The following is an 18,540-nucleotide window of genomic DNA, read 5'->3' as shown; positions in this document are numbered from 1 at the left end:
CCCTGGGCGCTGGGGGGCGGCGCGCAGACGGGTAGACCCCGGGTTCCCCCAGGTCCCGCCAGCTGGGGAAGGTGGCACGGAGCCCTCAGGGCACCTGGCATGCGGATGCAGGGCACGCTCAGCCCGTCCGACCTGGCCTCGCTGCTCACATCCGCGCCTTCAGCTGCACCCTCCGCAGAGACATCGCTGGACAATATACGTTGTCAAGGAGAACCAGCCAGCACCCAACCCCACACAGCGCAGCCCTGTCTTGTAGGACTTTTTAAAATGAGGACTGTATATAACCAAGGGGAACTGCACAGAAAATATTAACACTGGACCCACTGCGTAGTGCGGTGATTCTGAGCAATTTTTATTCCGTGGTTCATGTTTTCCACAGTAAGATTAGTTCAAAACGCCAGGGACAAAACACAAAAACACATACTGATAGAAACATGGCCCGTGATTGCTCGTCAACACTAATTAAACAGTACACTTCAGACCAGAGCTTCCCACTGTTTGTCAATTATACCTCCATTAAAAAAACTTGCCCTAGCCGGCTTGGCTCAGTGGATAGAGCGTCGGCCTGTGGACTGAAGGGTCACAGGTTTGATTTAGGATTTTAGGTCATATGCCTGGGTTGAGGGCTCCACCCCCCGTAGGGGGCATGCGGGGAGGCAGCCGATCAATGATTCTCTCTCATCATTGATGTTTCTATCTCTCTCCCTCTCCCTTCCTCTCTGACATCAATATATACATATATATACATACATGTATATATATTTAAACTGTTTAAAATCTGTGTAGGCTCAAAGTTATTTCTGGTCCACCTGTGGGTCCACTGTCTCAGAACTGGACACACTGGGTCCTAGAGACACGAGACCCTCCTGTGATGGAAATGACCAGTCCCGGGACCATGGCGCCAGGCCACCCCAGCTGGTTTCCGGATAAGTAGCATCACCAAACCCCCGCCAGGAACCTCTTCAGCCAGATGAAGCCTGTGATGTGCACCAGGCTCTAAGAGACAGACAATGACTGGTGGTGGCACGTACGCGGAGAAACTGGAATTGTCCCACGTCACTGGCAGTTGGAGCCATTTTGGAAAAGGGTGGCATTTCCTTGTATATTCGGTATGAACCTGCCACACTCCCTCCTACCCGAGAGAAGTAAGATATGCATCCACAGACAGGCTAGCGTGCAAGTAACCATAGAAGCACTATCCATAACAGGCCACCACCAGAGCAATCCAGCGCCGCCAGGAGAAGGGGTAAGTGGCACTGACATGAGAGGACGGAGCGCTACGCCTCACACCGCTGGCTGGGGGGCCGCAGACATGCTCAGTCAGAGATGCCAGGCACAGACAACGGAATTTCTTAACAAGGCAGATCTCTAGCGATACAGCACATTCGTGTTTGCCTGACGCTGGAGGTGGGAGCAGAGAGCCACTGTAGACAGCCATGAGGGAACATTTTTGAGATGAAAGTATTCTAAAACTGGCCTGCAGACGTTGGCGTAACTGCAGAAACACATGAAAAATCACAACACATACAGTGAGGGGATTCTCTGGTACAGTAATCCTTCAATAAAGCCCTTTTTAAAAAGTAATGGGATGCAAGTGGAGAGGTTGATTCTGGCTGGAAAGATTAAAGAAAACCTCGTGAAGAAAAATTATTCACAATTTGGAAATAAGACAAAAGGAGAACGGGAGGATAGAGACCTTTCAGCTCATACCTGGGCATGCTTAACATCCTGCCTACAGCTCACTTAATTCTCCAGGAGAATGTGCGCCCAGGAACTATGAAGTGGTCTGTTACTTGTGGGTTTATGCCCCATAGAAAACTCCAAAGATCATGTTTTCTTATACCCACTGGTGTGTTTGTTGATTTAAATCTAGCCTAGCGATCTTATTCCAATTCTTCTTTGTCTTTATGCCTATAGACACCTACTTTCTTATTGTTACCATCTTACTCTTCTCCTGGATGTGTGAAATGAATCCTTGACCTGTGGTAATTTTTCAAAAAAGGTAAATGTCAGTTTAAAAATGGTAAAATAACTGTTTTCTATTAAGAGACTAAAGGGACAAGTAACTAAGGGCAACTGGGAAAGTGGTCTGAACATGTCACGGTCAGAGGCTACTGTGGACTCACTGAGCATTTTCGCAGGTGCGTTAACAGCTTCATGGTTATGTAGGGGAACGTCCTTACTTTGAAGAGCTGTATGCTGCCATATTTAGGGGTAAGATGTCATGGTATCTGCAATTTACTTTCCAATGGTTCCATTTTTTTTAAAGTAGAAAGAGGCGCAATAAATGAATAAGGCAAAATGTCAACAATCCAATGAGTGGCACCTATGTGGTGTTCAGTAAGTCATTTTTGAACCCTTCTGTGGGTTTGAGGGTTTTTTTCGCAAGGAGAAGCTGGAAGGTGGCTAGCCTTTGGATCTCATCTCAAATACCACCCCCACAGGAACCCCCTGCCCAGCGAAGCAGGGCCCTGTGCTTCTGACCAGGCATTAGGGTGTGCTCTCAGAGCACTTACTCATGACTTGTAATTACACGGCTATCTGATTAATAGTTCTTTCCCTCAAGAGACCCTAAAACCTCTGAGAGCGGGGGCTTCAGTGGCATTTTCACAACTAAAGGCTTTTAAGAACACGGTACCCTGCAGCCACTTAGGACTTGTGGACTCAATAATGTCCCCTCCTTCCCTCCCTTCCCCTCCCTCCCATGGTTCCTTCCTGCACTTATGGTGCTTGGCCCTAGGATAAAGATGAACAAGGTCACTGTCCTGAGTCACTCACAGGCCAGCACTCAAATTACTGCCCTGCACAGGTGCTCCATCCTGGGACCAAGGAAAACCCCTGAGGCTTCCAAGGGGCCCAGGAGGTGGCTGACCCAGGCTGGGGTTACTGGTGACTTTTAGGAGACAGTCCCTGCGGGGGGAAGAGGGCTAACATGTGAAGCTCACAGAGAGGCGAGGGTTCTCGGCCTTCCATGCCTCCTCCCACCACCTAGTGCCACACACACTTTAGACCTCACCTACCTGAGCCCACAGGCTCACTCAACTTAAATACGAGATGTGTCAAGCACGTGCTAAATGTGCATTAAGGTACACTTACCAAGCACACTGCTCATCTCTTCTGGCAGGCTGTCACCTGCAAGCTACTGCCATGTATTTCAGAATTGAGCACCATTTACCAAGTTTTAACTCTACATGATACCATGTGATGACAGTGTAACTTTTACTGAAAGTGAATGATGGACCCCAATATGCCATGTAGTAATCCCCGGGGTGTGACTGTCACCGTACGTGGCAGAAAGGACTTCACAGATGTGATGAACATAATGGACCTGAGCCAGGGAGAGTATCCTGGATTATCTGGGTCGGCCCAAAATACCACAGCTGTCCTTAAAAGAGGGAAGCAGACGGAGATGTGCCTACAGAGAGGGAAGGCAACATGTCGATGGAAACAGAGACGCATGATGCAGCCACAAGCCAAGGAATGCCAGCAGCCTCTGAAAGCTGGAGAAAGACAGATTCTCTCTGGAGCTTCTGCAAAGCCCAGCCAACACCTTCATCTTCATCTGGAAGACCCATTTTGGACTTCTGACCTTGAAAACTACAGGAGAATAAATCTGTATTGTTTTAAGCCACCACCAAGTTTGTGGTAATTTGTTAGAGCAGCAACAGGAAACTAATACAAGTCTCATCAGCACATATCCCATATACTGAGGGAGGGAGTGTGTCTGTATGAGATGGGCCTGGGAGACTCCAGCCAGGAAGGGGCTGTGCGGCCTCCAGGTGCAGAGGGCTTTCCTGGTACCTGCTTACCTCTATCATCTGGGCATTTCCCAGGTATGTGTTCATGCACTGTTTTTATCATTTGAAAAAAACAACAACACAATTTTTAAGCCATTTCAGATGGAATCCAACACTGATTATGCCAACCGCCATTTCCAAACCAATCTGTCCATGCCGGCAGCAGTTTCTCATTTTTTAAATTTCATCCGCCCCTGAGAGGGAAGGTGTAGCCATGAAGGGGGCGGAGCGAGAGAGACCACTGACCCTCATGAGCTCCCACTGGACACCACCCGCTGCTCCCACTTTCCTCACTCACATCTCACAAGCAGGGGCAGGATGGGCATTGCCTTTCAGAAGAGACCAGCGTTCAGAGAAGCAAAGTGCTGGCCTCAGGCCACACAACCAACTGCGAATGACAGAACCAGACACGGACTCAAGGCCTCGGATCCCTAAGTCGGAGTCCTTCCAGAAACATGCATCTAAGACACCTGTGGTGAGCAACAGCAGTGGTGCCAATGCAGAGCCCTGTCACCATGGCAAGAATGAAGGGTGCCAACTGGCTAATCCGTATATTATAATATTTATTTAATGATAGAGGTTTGTTACTTTATTTGCTCCTTATACAGTTTCTTTTTTTAAAATATATTTTTATTGATTTCAGAGAAGAAGGGAGAGGAAGAGAGAGATAGAAACATCAATGATAAGAGGGAATCATTGATTGGCTGCCTTCTGCACGTTGGACCTAGCCCACAACCCAGCCATGTGCCCTTGACTGGAATTGAACCTGGGACCCTGTAGTCTGCAGGCCGACACTCTAGCCACTGAGCCAAACCAGTGAGGGCCCTTATACAGTTTCTTAAGATAGAAAATGTGATGATTGATTTGAGAACTTTTTACTCTAAATGTCCCTCTCAGCACTGCATCCCATAAATTTTGATAGCTTGTATTTTTATTCCGGTCCAAACATTTTCTAGTTTTCCTGTGGCTTCCACGTGGCCCCATGATTTATTCAGAAGGGGGTTACTTGTTTAATGCCCACATTGGGGAGATGCTCTTGTCCTCTGTCACTGCGCTCTAGTGTGACTCTCCTGTGGTTAGAGAACCTGGTTTGCATAATTTTAACCTTTCAAGTTCATAGTTTCTGTTGCAATGCAGGTCACCTGAGGTCTACCTGAGCGTCCTTGGAAAGAATGTGTTGTGCGCTTGCTAGAGGGTGGCGTGCTCTCTAGGCGGCAGGCCATCCAGCGGCTGACAGTCAGCCTTCTGTCCTGGCTGATTCTGTCCACAGGTCTGCCAGGCACTATCCAGAGAGGAGAGCTGGCCCTCCAGCTGTAGCTGGACTTGCCCGCTTGTCTCACACCTGTCAGTGTGCCCTGTGCTCTGCAGCTGGTACCAGGTGCACACACACTGAGAACCAGTCTGTCTCCATTAGCAAGTGTCCCACCTTCTGGGAGTTTCCACTGCTCTGCAATCCTTTTATATGTTAGTATATCTGCTCCATCTTCCTCTTGCTCAGTATTTTCATGGTAAATCTTACCCATCCTCTCATTTTAACCCACACATTTTATATTTAGAGTAAGTTTCTTTTAGAAAGCATAGATCTGGGCCATTTTTTTTAACCCATTCTGTGGGGTATCCAGACACTGCTGGTATGTTCAAACCATCTACATGGATTGTAATTGCTGATATGTTTCCATTTAGACCTACCATCTTATTTGTTTTCTGTTTTTCCTTCCTCTAACTCTTCTTTCCTGCCTTGGTTTTGTGTGTTTAAGTTATTTTAGAATTCCATTTTAATTTATTGGCTTTTTGTCTCTCTTTAGTAGGTGATCTAGGGACTAAAATATATTTAATGTTTCACAATCTATTTAGAACCAATATTTTACCACTTCATTGTGGAATGTACAAACTTTACCATCATATCACCTCCCCCTGTATTTTATTTAAACTTTAACTTTCTAATCCCCCATCACCACAAATGATGCAGTCGAGTCTCCCACAACTGGGCAAGTCGCAGGGCCCGCACACCCGGAGCGCAGAGGGTAAGCCTTGCTGGGGAAAACCACCTTCAGGAGCACAGCATCTCCCCTGCCAGGTGAGTACGTCCCCTGTACCTTCTCTCCGTCTTATATATTACATCTACACACACTGAAACCCCAGGCATGACTTTTTTCTCCCAACCAAATATATTTTAAAGAACTCATTAAGAGAACAACGGTCTACTGTATTTATCTAGCATGTACCATTTCTGCTCCTCTTCCTGCCTAAGTTTCAGGTTTCCTTCTGACAGTGTCCCTACTGTCTGAACAGCTTCCTTTGGCATTCTTTTAGAACTGCTGGCCACACATTCTCTTCGCTTTCCTTCATCTGAGAATACCTTCATTTCACTGTCATTTCTAGGCATTTTTGCTAGATACAGAATTTTGGGTTGGTAGCTCCTTTCTTTCACTTCCTTCTGGCCTCCATAGTTTCTGATGACAAAAATCAGTCATTCAAATTGTTGTTTTCTGGCTGCTTGTAAAATTTTTGTCTTTATTTTCAGCAATTTGGTTATGATGTGTCTGGGCATGGACTTCTTAGCCTTTATCCTGTTTGGAGTTCATGGAGGCCCCTCTCCCAAGTCTGTAGATTTATGTCTTTTCCCAGACTTAAAACACATTCATTTATTCCAACATTGTTTTCTGCATCACATTTTTCTCCTCTCCGACTGGAACTCCAGTAACAAAGTGTTAGACTTTTTTTTTTTTTAATTTATCTTTTACAGAGAGGAAGGGAGAGGGATAGAGAGTTAGAAACATCGATGAGAGAGAAACATCGATCAGCTGCCTCCTGCATACCTCCTACTGGGGATGTGCCCACAACCAAGGTACATGCCCCTTGACCGGAATCGAACCTGGGACCTTTCAGTCCATAGGCCGATGCTCTATCCACTGAGCCAAACGGTTAGGGCAAGTGTTAGACTTTTTAATGTCCCACATGTCCCCAAGGCTCTGCTCATTTCCCCCAATCTTTTCTTCTCTGTATTATTCAGATTGGATAACTCCTATTGATCTAAAAGTTCACTCTCTCTTTCCTCTGTCATCTCCATCCTACACTGAGCCTGTCCAGTTTTTATTTCAGTTACTGTATTTCTCAGTTATAAAATTACTATGTAGTTCTTCTTTGTATTTTCTGTATCCGTACTGACACAATCTATCTTCCATTTCAAGAGTGTTTGCCCTTACTTGTTGGAACATTTTTGTAACGGCTGCTTTACTAGTTAATGCTGACAACTGTGTTATCTTGGCACTGGTGTCTGTTGTCTTTCCCTTGTGAGTTGAGATTTTCTTAGTTTTTCATATGCCAAGTAATTTTTAATTGCATTCTAGATATTTTGAATATTGTCACGAGACTCTGGGTCTTATCAAAACCCCTTGGAGAATGTTGATACTTTTGTTTCAGCAGGCAATTGACCTGGCTGGATCCCAGATCCAAGTTCTAATCAGGCTTCTGTGAGTTGTGGTTCCAAAATCAGTTGAGATTTCAAAGCCTTTGCAGTACTTGGTGAATCTATCCCACGTGCGCCCCACCCAGCTGTCTGGGATTTGTGTGGTGGCCTATCCCCAAGGTCAGTTCTCGAAGTCTATGTGTGCTATTTGGGTCGGATCCATGTATCCACAACTTGGGAGTAAGCCCTGCTGTTCATACAACCTTAAACAGTCACTTTCCTGAGCTCTTCCTCCCGACACAGCCCCCAGTACTTGCTGGTTCCTCAGTCTCCCTTTTTCTGGTTCTCTAGCCACTCTTCCCACAACTATGTCTGTCTTGGGGCCAAATGGTGGGAAGAGAGAATACAGCATCAGGTGTTTGCCACACCTTGGGAACGAAGCTCCTGTAATCAATTTCCTTCCTGAGAGTTTTAGGCTCCTGCCAGCCCTTGCTCTGCTGCCAGGAGACTGCTTGGGGGCTGGGTGCGCGAGAACAGAGAAAAGGCAACAATCAAGTGTGGGGCCTCTGCATTCTCTCTGAGTGCTAGGAGACCCCTTTCTCACCCAGAACCAGAGAGTGTCTCCGAGCACTGTCTGTCCATGTTAACACCCCCCATGGGTTGGGGCTACCTTGAATTCTGGCTGTGAAATACCAGAGGGGGGAAATGGTAAACTCAGTCAATTCAGTGGTACTTCAAGTTCTGGTTTTCCTCCCCGACTGTTACTTTTCCGGGCCCCTAACCCTATGCCATGCGCGATGTGCAAGTTGTACAGCTGCATCCACTGGGAGAGATGGAGCCGAGTGTACTTGCCCAGAATGGGGCTGCTCTTCCTGTGAACTGGTTAAACCCATTCTCCAAGGGTACACGGAATGATGGCAATGAAGGAAGTTTTCTATTTTAGAATCTACCCGCAGGCCCACCCCCGTTACCTGCACTGACCACAAGGCTTATCCCTCCTGCAATGTGTGATGATGGATGGTTTTCTAAGCACCCAGACTTCTCAGAACCCAGAGGTGAGAAGAATGACTGTTACTCTGAGAGGTCCTGGTTTTGCCCTCTTCGGGATTCTCTCTTTAACATCTCACCGCTGACTTGAGATTCCAGAAGGCCGTCCAAGACATTCCAGGTTATAAAAAGCCAAACACCGGCGCTCACCTTTGCTCACCGGCAGCGTTTTTCCTAGGACACTGCCCTCCACAAGCCTGTCCTTTCCTGCCGCTCTGCTGGCCACCCTCAGCCGCTGCCTCAGAGTCCACCCAGGACCCAAACTATCTGCTCAACCTCGTTTCCTGACAATAGTGCCAATTCCTCAAGTTTGTGTACACCATGTTATGTTTAAAAGACTCACAAACTCTGTCCTTGCCCCAGCTGGTGTAGCAAGGTGGTTAGAACATTGGCCTGAGCACCAAAGGGTCAAGGGTTAGATTCCCAGTCAAGGGCACAGGTTCGATCCCCAGCCCAGGTTGGGGCACGTCCTGGAGGCAACCAATCAATGTCTGTCTGTCTGTCTGTCTGTCTCTCCCTCCCTCCCTCCTTCCCTTCTACTCTCTCTAAAAATCAATGGAAAAAATATCCTCGGGTGAGGATTAACAAAAAAACAACATAAACCAACACCAACAAAAAACCTCTGTCCTAAATGTTTGCAGCCATGTGCCCCTCTGATATCCACCTTTAGTGGTCTTTTCTTTTAAAAAAATTAAAAGAACATGCATGGAAAAATTACTGAAAGGAAAAGTACCAAAATGCAAACAGTAGTTATTTGGGGTAGCAAGACTCCAAATTTCTTAATTTGCTAGCATCTTATACATCTTCTACAAGTTAATATAATGAGGAAGTATGTATTGCTAATTTATCTTTTAAAAATCCACTCCCCATATCCCAAAACTTGAGCAATTGGGGGACCATTAAGCCGTGGCCATCTCATGCCAGGCTATAGCAGTAGGACTCGATAACATGGCTTCACCTACACAACTTCACCGGAACATCCAATTTCCCAGCCACTGCTTCTCAAACAAGACTGCACATCGGATTCACCTGCAGAGCTTAAGTATAAACAAAACACCTGTTCAGCTGGAAGGGCATGTGAGAAGAGAAGAACAATTCTAAAGTTTTAGACCTGAAAGCTCGGCACAGAGTGCGGAATCTCGGAAGGAAGGTGGGGGAGTTTTTTTTTCAAAGACCTTGTATGCATATATGCATGGCCCATGGACACAGACAGTGGGGTGGTGAGGGCCTGGGGTGGGGCTGGAGGGGGTCGATGGGGGAAAAGAGAGGACATATGTAATATTTTCACAATAAAGATTTTAAAAATAAAATAAAATGATGCATACTGAACTAAACAAGAAAATACAATAAAAATATTTTTTTTAAAAAGTATTTCAATTCAATACATGTTTTAGACCTGAATAAAAGGGTCAAGTCTGTCATTTACCAAAATGAGGAAAGATGCAAGGGAACAGGTTCAAAAGGGTGGAAAGAAAGTAAATAAAGTTTAGGCCTCTACTTGTTAAACAGGAAATGCCTATACACGTCCACGTGAAGCTGTCCAGTAGGCAGCTGCAGGCCCACATTGGATCAGAGATGCAGTCCCGGCTGGAGACATACGTGGGGGCTGTCAGCGGAGGGGGACATGCGAAGCCTCGAGTCCAGCTGAGAGCTCCCAGAGGGTGACCACAGACAGAGAAGCGCTCAGAGCCAGCACGGCCTGACCCCAGCACGGCAGTATGTGTTGAAGCAAATGAAGGGAGAGGCAGGGCCAGGTTCATTCTCACATGCAGTTTCACTTCCTGTTGTCCAGGGCAGACTTGTCACAGGACAGAAACCAGAACAGCAAACACCCCCAGCACTAGAGACATTCAGCGCTGCTCGGAGCACATGGTGAATATTCACTCTTTAATCTGCACCTCAGAGGCAGGGACTCCTGTTCTCCAAGTTCCAGAGAGGAGGAAGATGGGGTGCAACAAGGTGAAGTAACGTGCCCCAAAGCCATGCAGCCAGGCTGTGGCAGGGCTGGGACACAGCGCTGGTGCCTGGCCCCCACCCGCATTAAGTCACCATGTGATGCTCTAAGTACTACAAGCTGCGAAAGAAGGGAAAGGAGTTCGTCTCCCCAACACCTGCCGGGCTTTAGCTCTGATGGAGCATCATCACCACCCAGGACCACAGTTAGCACGCAGGCCCAGCACGGGGCTCTCTGAGTGTGTGAGCTGACGCCTGCGACAACAGCCAGCGAGAGCCGGGTGCCCAGGAGCCTCCCCACGGGGGCAGGTCCCTGGCTCTGGATCCCTCTCAGGCCGTGCAGCTTGGGGGTGGGGTGGGGTTGAGAGTGGGGTCGGGAGGGATGAGAGATGAGAGGGTGAGAGACACAAAGCACCAGCAAACAACACGGCAGGACTGCATGACTCGCGCAGGTGCAAGCACATCCTTTGTTATTGATGGCTGCAGCCAGACGGCGCTCTTCTCGGCAGTGTTGTGTCACCACAGTTAGCTGACCTGTTCATTTCAGCTCATAAACACCCTTTAGGTCAAAGAACATGCCCACACTCACCTTCAGAAAACGAATGACCAAGACGGCAGAGACATTTAAGCACGATGCAAGTAATATTAAGAATAAATCTATTTAGTACGATAGCTACTTTTTTGAAAGTGTGGATTTCTTTTAAAATATTTTAACTGCTTGGCTACTTAGTCTTCTAAGGAATATTTTGCTGAGTTTTACAAACAAATTCATCATATTTTAATTTTATGCTATTTTAATAAGCCTATACAAGAAGTGATCCAAATTTAAAATACAAACTCCAACACTGATTTATTTTGGGAATCTCCTGGCTCCAGACACCAGCTCTGGGGAATGTTAGGCCACATTCAGAACAAACTTAATTTGATAAGGCATAAAGTAGGTGCACATCCACCATGTGGCCCCGGCCAGACCCCAATGTGTGCACACTGCCTCCCTCACACACCGCCCGCCCGTATCCACCATGTTTCATGCTCAGAGGGGCCAACCTCGGCCACCACTACTGCCACAGCCCTGAGCCAGACACCCCTTTCTCTCACCTGGACTAGCCTAAGAGCCACACTCTTGCCAGGGTGACCACATCATTCTGAGCCTGCAGGCCAGAGCCAGGGACCAGGGTCATCATGCCACATTACATCACCATCACGTCACATCACATCACAGAGGCCCCCTGGACAGCGCCCCCACCTCCTGCTCACGCTGCCCCTTCCCGACAGTCAGCCCTGCTGCTCCTCTGCCTGTGTCTAGATCAGGGGTGGGCAAACTTTTTGACTCGAGAGCCACAATGGGTTCTTAAACTGGACCGGAGGGCCGGAACAAAAGCATGGATGGAGTGTTTGTGTGAACTAATATAAATTCAAAGTAAACATCATTACATAAAAGGGTATGGTCTTTTTTTTTTTTTAGTTTTATTCATTTCAAACGGGCTGGATCCGGCCCGAGGGCCGTAGTTTGCCCACGGCTGGTCTAGATGCTTCTTTGGTACAATGGGGACAATAACAGTATCTTCTTTATAAGGTTGTTGCGCGTTTTAAATGAACTAGAAATCTAAGTGATGACTCACTTAAAGTTAGCAGAAGTAACCACTCAGTACATGATCCATCCCCATTATTATGACTTCTCCATCACACCTTTACACTCAACCCCCTGTACCGCCTGGCCCGCAGGCCCTGCCGCCATCCCCATGCACCTGTACTGCTCTTCCTTCCAAGGCCTCTCCTGAGCACAGGTGTGTGCTGTTTCCCCAACCCCAGTGCAGAGCGAGGGCCTGTACCAGTAGACCCTCGAGTGCTCACAACAATCATCAATGAACACAAAGCAGGCGGGAGGGGTGCGGCTGCTGGGGGCAGTGTCGCAGCTCTGGGCTCACAGCCTAGAAGATGCAGGTGGTGGGTCAGCCCCCCGGCCTGCTGTCCCTGCAGGAGCCCCTCTGTGAAAGGTGAGCATGTGCCTCCAGCTGCCCCGACGGGCCTGACCCCGAAGCCTGGCAGACAGGTGGGCAGCTCCAAGGCCAGCAAGGGGAGGGTTACTACAGCCGGGTGAACAACGCAGCACCGGAAGGATTCAGTCCCAGGAAGCCCAGGGGATCAGAGAGGCCGCTTTACTAGCAAACACAGTCAATACAAATCAACCACAAACACATTTGCAACTATTACCAGGAAAAAGTGACTACATTAAATCAAGTTATAAATATCTAAAGCCCAGCTCTCTCAACTGAGCACTCTGATGTGCCTGTTACAAACTGTCAGAAATGATAAAGTACAGTCACTGACATGCTGAAGACAGGCTTGAGTGTTAGGAACTTGGCATGCAAATTAATACAAAGTTTCCCCGTCCCAAAACCTCCAAAATAGTCACTTTTGCAAGGTTCATAAGTATATGCTGCACAGCACACGTTGTGTGTATCTTGTATACCTTTTGTACTTTCTTTGACTCTTTCTGAGCATTCTCTCGGAGTGGTATTTTTCCAAATAACTTCCATCCCAAGTCATTTTGTTTGTCAAGTCTTGCATTTTGTTTTCTAGTAAGCAAGTTCCTATAGGGAGAGAATAAAAGGTTAGGGAATACCTCGGTGGTTAGAACATCAGGACAGCCGAGTCACTCTAAAGAAAACCAGCAGACTTCCTGTGACAGGTCAATGTGGTGAGCCACTCACTCCAGGTTTTCAGACTTGATTTCCATACAGACATGAAATTATGCAGTAGGTGAAAGACCTTGAACCTCAAGTAAGATTTTTGTCATTCACTGTTAGGTGTACAAATTCTATAATTTAGAGTAAGGAATGTATTACATCATGACACAGGATATCAGAAAAAATGAACTTTGAAGTCAGACCAAAGGGAACGAAAACTCTGGCTCAGCCATTCACTCGCTGTGTGACTCTGGCCTGTATGTTAACCTGTCTGAGCCTCAGTTCCCTTGTTCAACATGGGTCTTTGTAGGAATTAAAATGATAGCTATAGCCCAGCTGGTATGGCTCAGTGGTTGAGGGTTGACCTATGACAGGAGGTTCGATTCCCAGTCGGGTATCTTGCCCGGGTTGCAGGCTCGATCCCCAGTGGGGAGTGTGCAGGAGGCAGCTGGTCAATCCTTCTCTCTCATCACTGATGTTTCTATCTCTCTTCCTCTCTCCCTTCCTCTCTGAAATCAATAAAAATATATCTTTTTTAAAAAGTTAAAGCTACACAATCAGTGCTCAAAGAACAGCTGCTTTAGCCCTGGCCAGTGTTGGTCAGTGGTTAGAGCATCAACCCTAGGACTAAAGGGTCACAGGTTCAATTTCTAGTCAAGGGCACGTACGTGGATTGACAGTTCGAAGCCTGGCCTCGGTTGGAGTGTGAGCAGGAAACAACCAATCGATGTGTCTCTTTTACATGGATATTTCTTTCTTTCTCTCTCTCCCCCTTTCCCTTACACTTTCTCTAAAAAAAAAAAAAATCAATGGAAAAATTCTCAGGTGAGGATTTTAAAAAAAAGAACAGCTGCTTTAGTACTTAACCTTTAGTTTAAGTTATCTATCAGGTAAATCTATATACCTATTCACAGAGTCTCCACATTTCATAGAAAGAAAGCCACCCAGGAGTCTGTCATGAGGTCTCCTCTCCCAATGACACATAAACGCAAGACCCAAGTAACAAAACAAATCCCAAATGGTGGTGCAAAGTAAGCTCTGTTTGGGATGCACCACTTTGGTGTACTCACTACAAACAGGTGGCTTCCAGGCCCACAGCAAAGTATCCGATGCGCAGCGTCTTGTGTGCCAGCAGGTAGGCAAGTGTCAAAGGAAGAAGGGGACGCAGCTAACGGAAACAGCTGCCAGTTTGAAAGGGCTCCCATTGGCTAACAATTTAATCATCAACATAAATAATGAGAACAGGGATTATAATCCACTGAATAAGACAGAAAGGCACGAGCCTACATGGGTACAAATAAACAAACATTAATGCACGGAGGAGGAAGGAGAGCTACAGGACGCCACCTAGCAAGCGCAGAAAGGTGGGTGGAGTTAGAACGGGCCACTGGGTGCTAACCCTTGCAGGTGAAAGCTGGATGAGGACCAGGGTCTTCATACCAGGGTGATCACAAAGGCAAAACCAGTTCTCTCTCCAGTGGAGAAACTTCCTTGAGGAAGTGATCACAGCTGGCATCGCTAACGTCAGGAGCGACAGCACACACCGCCATGTTGTTGGCAGCTACCCAATGCACCAAGGACCCTTCCAGGCCCACCTCGAGCCTGTCACACATACTCAGCCACTGGCCAGCAGCAGCCATCACCCCGGGGCATTCCTCCACTAGGGAGCAGAGCACAGGAGGAGCAGGAGCTTCTGCCTCAAGCTTGAGCCCCCAGCTGGGCCAGCACTCTGCTCTGCAGGAGGGAGGGCGGTGACAGAGAGATCCGAGGGACCGAGGGACCGGCTGGGTTTACAAGAAAGGGAGGCTGAAGGCGGGCGGCCCCGCAGGTGCTGGACCCACCCCCCTCCATCTGTTGACAATGCCTATCCCGATTCCCTGGATAATAATGCTGAAGAGGCCTCAGGTAATACACTGTGCGCTGCCGACGGTTAAGCCACTGCCAACTAACAGACTGAGGGAGGCAGAGAACTTGGGCAGGAAAAAGGAGTCAGGGTTTCACCCCTGCGTGTATCCCAGGGCTTGCAAAATAATTATTTTCATCTCACTAGGTCACAATGCAGAGGAAAAGATAGGAGATGCCCTTGGTTCTGTGCCTCGAGGTGAACACCTTTGAAATGCCTTTTTCAGATTCCCAGGCGCATGACCACCTCAGGGAGCAGAGCACAAACCCTTAAATACCCCGCACCTTGGTTTCTCCCACCTCTAAGTACTCTTCCTTCCATTCCTTTCTTAATTCCAAAAGTATAAAAAAGCTGCAAAACTGTCATTCTACAGGGCATCTGAGCTCTTGCTCCCCAGCATGTAGTCAGTTTGGTTCAAGTAAACTCGTAAAAATTCTCTACAGGTCTGAACGTCCTTATGTTGACACCAATGACAGAGTCATGTAAAAATAGTGCTGGTTTCTGCCTGCCGGCCCCGGGAAGCCAGCAGCTCACGGGCACACTGGGAGTGCATGTCACAAGGAAACAGTGTCATCACAGTTAGGAGCAAGATGGGTCAGTGACACATCTCACGGGGACAACATGGACCATTAGAATTCTGTCCCCACGAAGCTTTCCTCTTCTCAGCCTAGATTTATCCACTTGTTTTTCGGTTTTCATCACCAGAATCTAAGTCCTTAAGGGTGGATATAGCAGGTCCTCGAATCATGACGTCAGTTTGTTACACCGTTGATGAGGTGCTGTAGAAACTTAACTCTTGCAGATGTTATAAAATTGGTTTTTGCCCAGCTGGGGTGACTCGGTGGTTGAGCATTGACCCACAAACCAAGAGGTCACCAGTTTGATTCCTGGTCAGGGCACAGGCCTGGGTTGTAGGCCAGATCTCCATTAGGGGGCGTGCAGGAGGCAGCTGATCAATGTTCCTCCCTCGTTGATGTTTCTATCTCTCTATCCTTCTCCCTTCCCCTCTCTCTAAAATCAGTAAAAACCTATTAAAATAATAATAAATAAAATAAATAGTTTTTGTTATGGGTCATTTCACTGAAAGTCACAGAACCTATCGACACGTTAAGTGAGGACGTACTATATACTGCCTCCTATTCACTGTGGTGACTCCAGTCTAGAACAGTTCCTGGCATGTAGGAAAGCATTCAAAATTATTCCATGCATGCTTTTCAGGGCCTCTTCACAAACATGACACAAGAATGGTTCCTGCCCATTTAAAGTAGAGGAAGCTAGGATCCGAACAGCTCGGGGAGTCCTGGCAGAGAGACAGCTAATGGGCACAGGGCCGAGAGGCAGGGGGACGTGTCCGAGCTGCTACCTGGAAATCTGGAGTCAGCGCCGTCCCAGGGTGCATGAAGCAATCCTCCCCACCCTGCGGAGCAGGTTCCACAAGCCACCAACTCTCAGCAGGGATTTCTCAAAACCTCTCAGTCTTGAGAAATAAAACTCCAAAGTCCTCCTCCTTCAACACTGTGCAAGCGAACTCTGCTGCAATTCAGTGACTGCCTGGGCCTCGTGCTCTCTCCCTCGTTCAGCTCACTAACAGGAGCTGTAGCAAGTTAGCCAGGAGTAACGAGGAACACCCAGCGTTCCGTCCCACGCGCCCCGATGGCTATCTCCTCCACCATTTCCTTCACAGATCACCTATCAGGGACCGCATGTGTGAAACAGCCCCACCAGGAAGGCACAGAGTCGCCATGGTACAGACAGGAAACCGGCTCGGGGAGGTTAAGGACTTCACTCCTGACGGGATATACACACCCTGGCACCCCCTGGGGTAGAGAAGACAGAAATCCTGAGTGATGCTTCCAAAGCCCTTGCATAGCTTTTCCCGCTCTCCACCCCGCAGCAGCGGCAGGCTTCCCTGCCTCAGACCCCACACTGGCCCTCACTCTGCTCTGGACAGGGAAGAGGGAGAGGCCAGCCACTTCAGCCATCTCAGGTGAAAAACAAAACACACTCTGCAGAGCAAGCCTCCCGTGTGACAGAATTCTCCCTGCCCCCGGGGAAAGACCAGTCACTGTGCCCCAAATTCCTAGTTCCACAACTAAAAGCGCTCAGAGCTAGAAACACTTGGAGCCTCTCCTCCTTTAGAAAATGTGACCCCAGTAGTATCTGAGGCTAAAGAGTAGATCCCTAAAAACAGAGGTAGCGGTCAACTCAAGGGAGGGTAGTGAGCACCTGCCGAGAGCTCCTGGCGCACAGCAGACCCTGCTGGAGCTACAGGACACACCCACTTCATCTAAGAAACACGCAAGGAGGCAACTCTGCCCAATGGGCAGCGGGGGCCTACACCTCCACACAGGGAAACAACCCAGCTCCAGTTACGTCTCCAGTTTAAAAACAAGAAAGGCAGCACTGGGACCACAAACCTGTCCATGAGCAGGAGCGCAGAGGAGACGGACATCGCGTCTACTGTGGCCACACGGCTCTGCAAGGCCAGCCGCAGACGGGCGGGCTCTCCCCTCGCCGCATTCCTGGCAGCCGGAGCCAGAGTCCCGGGGAAGCACCATGGACGCCTTCGGAGCCCAGCTCTACAGTCTGGAAGGTTAAGGCACCAGGACAGAGCAGCCGCTGGAAAGGCGGGGGCGGGGCAGGCAGGGCTCTGACTCCTAACTAGTCACAGGGAGGGAGGAGGGAGGAGGGAGGAGGGCGGGCAGTCTGGGAAGCAAAGCATGAGTGACCGGTTCAGGGGACTCAGCACAGCTCCACTCCACATCTCTGCGCCATGCAGAGACCCAGAGCCACACACAGCGCCAGAGAGGCCAACGAGCCACAAAACCCAGGGCACTCCTTTCTGGGAAGCAAGATGAAGTCACATTTGCAACGACTTAGAGCATGTCCTGTGTGTCAGACACTGAGCTTTGTGAAAAAGAGAACAGGTATGCAGGTGAGTCACAGAAAGGGTCATGGAAAGTCCTGACCCAATCCCTGCCTCAGAACCATCACCAAGGGATTCTCCCTGTTCCTGATTTGAAACACCATTAAAACCTTTTCAAGGACCAGACCTAACTAACTACTTCAAGGTCAACAAACCTAAGCCATTCTAAACCCACAAGAAGTTAGTCTAGGCTGGCTTGCCGCCCTTCCCACAGGCACTGCTCACTCCTGGGTCTGCAATGAGCCCATGGGGAGGCGACGCCGCACCCCGGCCAGGGCCCTCTAATATCCAGTCCACGCCCCTTAAATAAAGGAGACCACCTGCGACTAGAGAGTCAGTACCAGGTGGCAGGGATGAAGATGGAATTTTTAATTTTACTTTACAAATTTCCATACTGCTATAAAACACGAACTAAATCAGCATGTATTCCTTCTTGCAAGTACAAAAAATAAGTCAAGTGTGGGAGACAACAGGGCACAGAAGTGGTACTGAGCACCTGGTCTGTGCCAGGCCAAGACTAAAGAACAACACTCACAGCCCTAGCCGGTTTGGCTCAGTGGATAGAGCGTCCGCCTGCAGACTGGAAGGTCCCAGGTTCGATTCCTGGTCAAGGGCACATGCCCGGGTTGCAGGCTCGATCCCCAATAGGGGGCGTGCAGGAGGCAGCCGATCCATGATTCTCTCTCATCCTTGATGTTTTCTCTCTCTCTCCCCCTTCCTTTCTGAAATAAATAAAAATGTATTTTAAAAAAGACCACCCTCAAAATCCCAGTCCCAGTGCAGCTGAATTGTGTGTGTTGGGGGTGGGGTGGGGG

At 48.4% G+C, this 18,540-nt stretch overlaps 1 protein-coding gene and 1 non-coding gene across 5 annotated transcripts in view; one reads left to right on the top strand and one right to left on the bottom strand.

Moving 5' to 3' along the window:
- The window catches only part of TBC1D14 (TBC1 domain family, member 14), an 82,639-nt gene that overhangs the window by 25,415 nt on the left and 38,684 nt on the right, over positions 1 to 18,540 (bottom strand). For 2 of the 4 annotated variants that reach the window (XM_014533478.1, XM_005886409.2), the window contains one exon: positions 12,680 to 12,800. In XM_014533478.1, the coding sequence (XP_014388964.1) occupies positions 12,680 to 12,800 (121 nt within the window). Of the gene's footprint in view, positions 1 to 12,679; positions 12,801 to 17,216; positions 17,438 to 18,540 lie in introns of those variants that run through there. The other 2 variants (XM_005886410.2, XM_005886411.2) reach the window with 2 other exon arrangements.
- On the top strand, positions 18,268 to 18,341 carry TRNAC-GCA. The gene has a single exon. It is a non-coding gene; the product is annotated as a tRNA-Cys (tRNA).

This window comes from Myotis brandtii, unplaced genomic scaffold, assembly GCF_000412655.1.
Source record: "Myotis brandtii unplaced genomic scaffold, ASM41265v1 scaffold986, whole genome shotgun sequence".
NCBI classification, from domain to species: Eukaryota; Metazoa; Chordata; class Mammalia; order Chiroptera; family Vespertilionidae; genus Myotis; species Myotis brandtii.
This window is presented reverse-complemented; position numbering and strand designations above follow the sequence as displayed.